The 9,519-nt window shown below is 55.4% G+C and overlaps 1 protein-coding gene across 1 annotated transcript; it reads left to right on the top strand.

Annotated features, from left to right (window-relative positions):
* Nucleotides 1–692: 692 nt before the first annotated feature.
* Nucleotides 693–8,774, top strand: SLC30A3 (solute carrier family 30 member 3). Its single transcript, XM_006910323.3, has 8 exons — nucleotides 693–972; nucleotides 4,444–4,625; nucleotides 5,055–5,201; nucleotides 5,298–5,451; nucleotides 6,046–6,244; nucleotides 6,470–6,575; nucleotides 6,836–6,970; nucleotides 7,922–8,774. Exons 1-8 carry the CDS (start codon nucleotides 878–880, stop codon nucleotides 8,068–8,070), a joined length of 1,167 nt encoding a protein of 388 aa, XP_006910385.1. The 5' UTR covers nucleotides 693–877; the 3' UTR covers nucleotides 8,071–8,774.
* Nucleotides 8,775–9,519: the final 745 nt, after the last annotated feature.

Here is a 9,519-nt window from a genome sequence, read left to right as displayed (position 1 = left end):
CCTCTGCCTTTTATTCACTGGCTGTTCGACCCTGGACACTTCTTTCTCTGGGACTCAGTTTACTCATCCAAAAAATAGGGATAATAACGGATTGAAGGAGAGCAAGAAGCTTTTTGTCATCCAATATCTCTGTATAAATATAAATGATAATGAATGGTACAGTGCTTGGCAGCAGATTTTGCTCACGAATTCTGACCCCACATCCTCTACAGAGTGGTTTCTGGCCAGAGTCCCTGGAGTTCTCCCAGATGTACCACACTGCTCACCCCACATTCTTTCTGGTTCTCAAGATAGGTAATGGATCCACACCTGTTCCCGACTGTGTGGGGGGCTGGGGCCACAAAGTGATGGAGTGGCGGAAGTGGGGGACGCCCCCGCGCGGGCATGCAAGGGACAATGCTTCTTGGGTGAAGGTTGGTCAGGGAGGTTCCTAGGCTCGAGGAACTTGGCTTGGAACCGGTGGGCGGGGCTTGGGCGGGGCGGGGCTAGTCCACTGAGGGGGCGGGGTTACGGAGATTAGGCGTTCCCTAGAACCCGGCGGGGGCGCAGACGGCTCCCACCGCCCCTACCTAGCTTTGGCGCGGGGCAATGGGGCTTTAGCTATGGGGATAGGGCTGCGGGGGCGGGGCTTAGGCGTGGGGGAGAAGCCGAAAAGCCTGGAGGCGGGGCTTGGGGAGCTCGCCCCACGCGGGGCGGGGCTCCAGCCGCCGCGGGATCTGCAGTTCGGACTCGCCACAGCCGCCGCAGTTACCTCCACTCTAGTGGCCCCGCGGCCCTGCGGGGAGTCCGGGGGTCAGCTGCCTGTTCAGACCTGGCACGGGGCCGGCCCCGCCTCTCTCTCCCTCTGTGGGGCCTAGACGGCCGGGGCCACGGGGACATGGAGCCCTCTCCCGCCACGGGGGGCTCGGAGACTACTCGCCTGGTGAGCCCCCGGGACCGCGGCGGCGCTGGTGGCGGCCTGCGTTTGAAGAGGTAGGACCGGCCTGGGTCAGTCCTCGGCCGGGGGGCGCCACCCTCCTGCCATCCGTCCATTTCGTTGTCTCCCTCGGCGCGGCCCCGGCCGGCGGCCCCAGCGCACCGCGATTCCCTCGGCTTCGCGGCGCGGGGCTCTGTCCCCTGCGGCCGCATGGAGACCCCAGCCAGCCAGCCCCGACCCCTGCGGCTCAACAGCCCGCTACGCCTCCCGCAGCCACCCTCTTTCTCCCGGTTCCGCAAAACGGCTCCCCGGCCTGCCCCCCAAGCCTCCGGACCCCTCCGCCGCCCCCCGCCGCGTCTGTCTTCTCTACGAGAAACTGCCCTCCGTCGGACCGGAGTCCGCGCCAGGTTCCCCGATGTCCGCATTGCTCTGGGGCCCTGGCGGTGGGAGCACCTCCCGCCCGGGCTTTCGGAGCCCCATCTGCAGGCCCCCGGCCCCTCCCTCCGCGCGCCCGGGCTCGGGGCGCCCCATCCAGCCGTGGCCAGCTATGGGCATCCGGGCCGAGGATGGGCCCGGGCTCCGCAGCGGGTCTTCCGGGCTCCTGGGGCGGGCGGGCACCGGGAAGCGAGGGGGCGGCAAGGAAGGAGCAGGTGCGATCTGGGCGGCAGGGGGTATTCCCGGCTCCGCACAGACGGGGCCGGGGGCGGCGAGGTGTGAAATGAGGCTCGTGGAGCGGCCGGGACAGCGGGCCGGGGGCGGCGGGAGAACCGCCTCCGCGTCCCGCCGGCCTCCCGCGCCCATTGCCCGCCGGCTCTGTCCGCCTTGTCTCTCCGAGCGGCCGCGCCAGGCCCTCCCTAGCCACCTCCGCTGGCCATCTTGTCTGTTAGCTGACCGTCCATTTGTCTCTTTTCTCATCTTTCCCAATATTTCTGTTTCCTTTCCAGCCCCTCTCCCTTTGTCTCTGACGTGGCGTCTCTATGTGTTTCTGGCCTTTTCTCTGGGTAGGGGCTGTAAACCTGGGTGGGTGGGGGAGTGGATGCGCAGAGGGAGGGAAGACTTCGCGTCTGACTCCTTCCTGCAGGAGACTGCAGACGTGGGCAGCTGTGGGGGCTCCAGCCATGGCCCTGGCATCTCTTCACATATCCTGTTGACTCTGCTTCAGGCCATCTCCCCTTCCTACACCTCTCTACCCCACTCAATATTATTTGTTGTTCGTTGGGGATTTCAGAGGGCCAGGGAGAGAAAACTGTCTTACCTTCTCTCTAAACAACATGTAGTGCCACCCCCCACCCCATACACACACACCCACACACCAGCAAGGAGGTTCTTTAGTGCCCAGTTCATGCAGAACAAAAAGAAGCAGCCTGTTGATGGGTAGCTATCTTGATGACTGGCTACATTGTGCGTTACAGGACCAGGAAAGGCATTTTACCCATTGCCCCAAAGCCACCCAGCCTCCGTTTGCTCTTCAGACCCACGTCTTTGACTCCCAGCTCATCTTCATTCTCATATGACCATTAGTCACCAAATCCTGCAGTATTGCCTGAAAGAGGCTCTTCCTTACCTACCTGCCCCTCCTCTAACATTTCACTCTGGCCTGGTCTCTTCCAGACTCCTCCATCTCCTCTCCTCTCTTCCCAGACAAGTACAATAGCAGGGTCATCTCAGGGCTCAAGAAAGATTTGTTAAATCAGTCGGTGTATCTCCCTTATGTTCATTGGAGTTCATCACTTTCTTCCTCAGCCCTTCCTCTGGCTCCTCATATGAACTCCAAGCTGCGTATCTTGTCATTCATTCCATGTGTCTGTCTAGATTCCCCTTCTCCACCTAGATCTTATCTTATACATCTCTCTGTGTGAAGCTTTCCTCACCCCCAAATTAGAGTTGGTCACTGCCTCCCCTGTGCTCCAAAATCCTTTGTTCATAACCCTGCTGGCCCCAACCTCTCCTTGCATAGTAAGTCATTTGTGACACATCTGTCTCTCCCACTGGACAGGGCTTCAGCATGTGTATACTTGGCACACTTCATTGAAGAATGAGGATGGGTTTCAAAGCCACCCTCATCTCCTCATCTTCTCTGGAAACACACCTAGAATCATACACAGCCAGATTCTAGGTCTTGGAAGGAATTAATCTAACTACTAGCACTTGAATTTTCCCGAGGAGCACCAAATGTCCCCCCAACCTCCTGCACACCTTAATTCACCCACTTGGCAGAGCTTTCCTCAGCCAGAAGGCCCTAGACACCCTTTCCTGCTTTACTGCTGTCATCACATTTCTATCTGGAGCCTTCATTTTCACTCATGGGTATTCTTGTCACACATCTGTGAGTATTTCCAAGACTGTATTTTTTCTACTTAGGTCCTTTATTTTGTGGAAGGTCCTGTCCTTTGTGGGATTCAGGTTGGATAGTAGTAGAGTGAGAACTGAGCCAGAGTAGACCTAAAGCTCAGTCAGACTGAGCTTAGCCTCTGGCATCAGCAGGTGAGGCCCTCAGCCCCATTCATCAAGGGCATCCTATGGCACTGTACAGTTAAGGTGGCCTCTGCTGGTTACTTATGGTCAGTCTGAGGTCCAGCTAACATGTGGCAGATTCCAAAGTCAGTGTTCCTACTGCTACCATTGCCAGCCACAGCAGTCTACACGCCGTCCTTCCCATGACAACCCAGCTCTGGAATCTGGCCATTAGTTCTCTGTGTCAGGAACCTCAGACTTTTTGGGTCCCAAAGTTCCACTCCTCCTTTAAAGGGCCATACTTCAGCTGTGTCCAGAGAGAGCAGGTGATGGATCTGGGAGTGGAGGCACGGGAGGTGGGTCTGGGAGGGAGGCATTGAGGCCAGGATCATGTGCTGAGTCCCACCCCACACTTACAGGCCACCTGCCCTTTGTATTGCCTTTGTCTGGCATGCTCATCTCATCTTTATCAAAATCCTCCTCATCCTTCAAGGCCCTTCTCACGGTGCCTCTTTTCGTGTTTCCCCGATTTCCTCATTAGGTTAATGTATCTCTCTGGCTGAGCCCCAATAGCACTTTAACTGCTCTAATCGCAATAGCTACCTTCTGCTACATCCCATAATATTTAGCTAACATTTCTCCACCAAAAGCTCCCAGAGATCAGAAAGGATTTTGTTCAATGATAGTGTTCATTTTGTATTCCTTATGGTACCTATCATAATGAATTGATTTGTTTGGAATCTAGTCTCATCTCTACCACTAACTAGCTGTGTGGCCTCCATAAGTCCTTTCCCTCTCTGAGCCTCATGTTTCTAATTCCTTTACGTGTCAGACTACACTGTCTCTAATGTGCTTTCCAGCTGGGAAGTGTGTGTGAGAGGAAAAGGGAGCCTGGGATCTGAGCTGTTTATTTAGATCTCACCTCTCATGTGGCCCTTTGTCCACAAGGTCCCGGATTTGACTAGGCTTTGGGAAGGAGCTAGTTGGGCCACAGTCTGTGGGACCCAGGGCCTGGGAGTGAGGAACAGGTCAGCCCACAGGCCAGGCCACATGACCCGTGTTGCCTGCCTCAGTCTCTTCACAGAACCCTCAGAACCCGTCCCTGAGGAGCCCAAACCTGTGGAGATGCCCTTCCACCACTGCCACAGGGACCCCCTGCCACAGCCGGGTCTCACCCCTGAGAGGCTGCAGGCGCAGAGGCAGCTGTGTGCTGCCTGTGCTGTATGCTGTGTCTTCATGGCCGGGGAGGTGGTGGGTAAGTCAAAGAGCAGCTCCTCCGACTCCATCCTCCCGAAGCCACTCTCCACCCAGAGTCCCGGGGACGTTCTTGGGTGGAGATACAGAGAAGATGGGGATGGCTGAAGCGGGGGGTTGGATGCTCGGGACTCCGGAAATGAGAGAGGCTGAGAGACAGGACCAAGGAGAATTCATGGCAAAGGCCAGGGCCACAGGGCCAGGGCCGGCTTCTTGGTGTTAACTGGTCTTTTAAAAGCTGTATTTTCTTGCGATTAAAATATGTCATTGTAGAAAAACTAGAAAATGTGAATGGTGAAATAAAAACTATCTGTAATCCCGTCATCAGAGAAAAATGACAGTTCACGTTTTGGTGTATGTCCCCCCACTCTCTTTTCCATGCCTATACGCACACCCTGTGGGACCAGACAGAACATTTTTTCCCTTGCAGGTGGATATTTAGCACACAGCCTGGCCATTATGACCGATGCAGCCCACCTGCTGGCCGATGTGGGCAGCATGATGGCCAGCCTCTTCTCCCTTTGGCTCTCGACTCGTCCAGCCACCCGCACCATGACCTTTGGCTGGCACCGCTCAGGTAAGGTCCCTGTATGACCTGGTGACCCTCCAGGCTTGCCTGAGGGCACCTCTTAGGGTTCCAGGCAAATCTCTGATAGCTTGTCTCCCCCTGCAGAGACTCTGGGGGCTTTGGCCTCTGTGGTCTCCCTCTGGATGGTCACTGGCATCCTCCTGTACCTGGCCTTCATCCGCCTGCTGCACAGCGACTACCACATCGAGGGGGGCGCCATGCTGCTGACCGCCAGCATCGCAGTCTGTGCCAATCTGCTGTATGTTCCATCCAGTATGGAGCAGGCACCACGTGGGGCTCAGGGCGAGGGGTCCTCCTCCAGGCTGAGAGAGCCGGCCCTCCCCTCCTCTGATAGACACAGCAATTCACACACAGTTCTCAGCAATCTGCCCAGGGAATGCCAGAGAAGGGACTGGGATAGAGACCTAAAACTTAGAGTCAACAGACAATGTTAAAGGCCTACTGATACCAGCCACTCTAGCTGGGGCCTTTCATCAGGATTTTCTCATTTAAAACTCACAGCCGCCCCATGAAGTAGGTCGTATCATCCCTAGTATACAGTTAATGCAATAGATCCTGGGAAGTGACCAGGTAGGTGACTTGCCTAGGCCACGTAATTATTTAGTGGCAGGGCCAGCATCTGAATCCACATCTCTGGCACCAAGTGCTGTATTCTTGCCCTGAGGCTGCATTATTTTTCTCTCCTGGACAATGTTGTCTTCTTCCTGGGGCTGGAAAAATAGGGAGACAATAGGTGGAGAAAGAGCTCCTGGGGAGGAGAGAGGAGGTGTGGAAATAGGGCAGAGGAGGCTGGGAGCAGCTGCCGGGCTGAGCGGCTCTGCTTCCCCCTCAGAATGGCCTTTGTGCTGCACCAGGCTGGGCCCTCCCACAGCCATGGGTCTAGGGGGGCTGAGTATGCACCGCTGGAGGAGGGGCCTGAGGAGCCCCTGCCCCTGGGGAACACCAGCGTCCGGGCGGCCTTTGTGCATGTGCTGGGGGATCTCCTGCAGAGCCTTGGGGTGCTGGCTGCCTCCATCCTCATCTACTTCAAGGTACTGTCCATCGGGCCTGCCCCAGCCTTCCTCCCGCAACCCGGCACACCATCCCTTCCTTCCTACAGCCTCCCTCCCCAACTCCAGTTCCCCAGGACTCTGGGCCCAGAATCATGGTCCTTTTCCCCTCGGCAGGGTTCTTGGGGGCCTCGTAGGTCCTGTTTGTCCAGGCCACCCTAGATCTTCCTCTCTGGTTCCTGGGCTTAGGGGTGTCTCTCTCTCCAGCCTCAGTACAAAGCAGCTGACCCCATCAGCACCTTCCTCTTCTCTATCTGTGCTCTTGGGTCCACGGCTCCCACCCTTCGAGATGTTCTTCGCGTGCTCATGGAAGGTGAATCAAACGCCACTGCTCCCCACCCCTCGGGCCCCTCTGACCTCACTCCAACACAGGGAGCCTCTCTTTTCTCTGAAGAGAGTGTGAGGAGGAAGGCTAGGGCCATGGGGTCTATGGGCAAAAGGAGGGATCAGGCACAGGGCGAATGGTGGGATCAATTGGGCGAGTAGGTGCAGGATGGGGAGGTGGAGTCTGGTGGGGTCCGCCCCTGGGCAGGAGCGGCCTCAGAAATAAAGCTCAGTGGCTGCTGCTTGCAGGTACCCCCCGAAATGTGGGGTTTGAGCCGGTGAGGGATACACTGTTGTCAGTGCCAGGAGTCCGGGCAACTCATGAGCTGCACCTGTGGTCCCTTACGCTCACTTACCATGTTGCCTCCGCCCATCTGGCCATCGGTGAGTCCACACTGGCCCCGGCCGGTTACTTCCTAGAAACATTTCTCCCTTCCCCTCCCCCTCCAAACACAGGAAGATAGCCTGAATTACCAGGGTTGTTTAAGTCTGTCTCTCTCCATCTCTCTTTGTTTCATACACACACACACACACACACACACACACACACACACGCATGTTGGAGATGGGGAGCCCTGGACAAGGTGTTCTAGGGGAGGTTTCGCCCTCCCTGAGGAAGTTCAGGGAACCAGTATCCCTTTATGAGATCACTAGTGCCTACAGGCCTAGGGATGGGGCACGGTTAGGTAAATTCCGGCACCTCCACTCAGTGGGGTATCATGTAACTATTAAAAATGATGATTATGAAGACTGTATGGCAACTAGGAAAAATGTTTATGGTATAATGCTGAGAAAAAAGCTGAATATAAAATTATATCTACATTATGATTCAGCCATTAAAAATATATATGGTGACTCACAAGCTGACAAAGGATTTTTGAGTATCTTCCAGATGCAAGAAGCAATCAGAGACATGCAATTTGGATGCCAAAAATATTATACTTTGTGGAATAGTTGATGGTAACTCTAGAGAGACCATAGGACAGAATATTTAACATCTGGATTGTCCTGGAAAATCAGGTGGTGTGGCTGCTGAAATACAGCTGTATATTGATACTCAAAGAGCAGAAGAGAATAGAAAAATAAGAATGGTTTAGTGTATTAGCATGGTTGATTAGGGATGAGTCTCCAACCTTTTCTTTGACGTTTTATGCATTTCATACAACGCAGAAAGCAAATAAAGCTCCCCATTGAAGCCTGGCTTTAATGCTGTGCAAGCCCCTAGGTCCCCCTTCACCCATCCTTATCTCAGCCCCTGCCTGGTTCCCGACTCCCCACCCCTGCCTGGTTCCTGACTCCCCTGGGAACCTGCTGCCTCTTATCACTCTCCCACAGACTCCGCAGCAGACCCTGAAGCTGTCCTGGCCGAAGCCACATCCCGGCTCCACTCCCGGTTTGGATTCTCCAGCTCCACCCTGCAGGTCGAGCAGTACCAGCCCGAGATGGCCCAGTGCCTGCGCTGCCGGGAACCCCCCCAAGCCTGAGCTGGCCCAGCCCTCACCCCACTGCCAGGCCCTGGCTCAGCCCTGGACTCTCAGCACCTGCCTCCCTGCTCACAGAGCAGGGATGAGCCAGGCCCTTCCCCCTTTCTCCTTCCTCTCGCCTTCTTCCCACCTGCCGACTCCCCAGCCCCCAGTCCCAGTAGGCAAGACCAAAGTGTGTGGGGGGAAGTGGTTCGGGAGTTGAGATGAGCAGGAAATCAGTGCAGTGGGGTTGTGTGGAGGTTCCCTGGTCCCTGCTCTCCACGGCCTGGGATGCTGCAAGCGTCCCTTCCATGCAGTCCATTTGTCTGTGTGGCAGGCTGGCTGGCTTGGGGCATCTGCCTATCTTTGTGCTGTTAGTGTGCCTATGCCTGGGGGAGGTCAGCAGAGGCCCCTCCCCACGTGGCCCTTGCTCTGTCTATGCAGGAGCCCCAAAGCTCACACTTTGTCCGTGTGTTCTGGCCCTGTGGTTTTGTCTGTGTGTGTGTGTATGTGTGTGTGCGCGTGCGTGTGTGTTTCTTGGTGCTGTGGCCTGTGTGTCTCTGTGCCTGTGTGGCTGTGCTATGGTCTCTATGAGTCTGCACTATCCATGTGTCTGTCTGGGGGTCTGTGTCCATCCCTCTGTTGGTGCTGTGCCCTCGGCTATCCCAGAGAGAGGGAGGACTTCGCCGCAGCTCCACCAATAAACTAACTTATGTCTAACTGCATCTTTCAGCCCCTGTGCTGGCTCCATAGGAGGGGGAAGTAGAATCAGTCATCTGGGCACCAACAGAATCCTGCAGTCCAAGTGACCTCCCACAGCCCTCCGACCCCTTCCCAGGCTCCCCTCTCACCAGATACCTATTCTGATGTAAGCTAAAACCCTCTCGACCCTTCACTACCTCCCCTTATTGTCCGTGTGCCTGAGCCTGGGTCCTTGGCTCAGGGAGAGTCCCCACCTGTCCTGCGCTTGATCGCAGGAGAAAGCAGTGGCCTCAGACCGGTTGGAGGGAAGCTGCATCTCTTTGGGGGAGAGTGGCTGGATCACAGTGCTGATGTGGGCTCCGTTCTCAAGCCCTCAAGCCGTCTGGTGCCAGGGTGAGGGGCCCTCTGCCCTGACTGCCCAGACCCCTGAGTGCAGGTTTGGGCTGCGGACACCAAGGACCTCATTACAGTTATTCCCTTTTGTCTTAAGTATCACATATTTTGACAGATTTTTATCTTACAAACCAGACTCATTGAGGGATTGTTGATTTTCTCTTTTTAAAAATCAAACTCTTTGTGCTCTGATTTTAGATCTAGTGCTTTGGATCAGCAGGCATTCACTGGCCTTCCCTCCCTAGGATGATAAAATTCCAGCCTGAAGCAGAGACACTGAGCATTTTTTATTAGCTCATGCAAATTTCTACAAGCCCCTCCCTCCATAATGGAAATATCTTTATTATAAAATCATCTCCTTTTTTTATTATAAAA

Source organism: Pteropus alecto, unplaced genomic scaffold (genome assembly GCF_000325575.1).
Source record: "Pteropus alecto unplaced genomic scaffold, ASM32557v1 scaffold61, whole genome shotgun sequence".
Classification (NCBI taxonomy): domain Eukaryota; kingdom Metazoa; phylum Chordata; class Mammalia; order Chiroptera; family Pteropodidae; genus Pteropus; species Pteropus alecto.
This window is presented reverse-complemented; position numbering and strand designations above follow the sequence as displayed.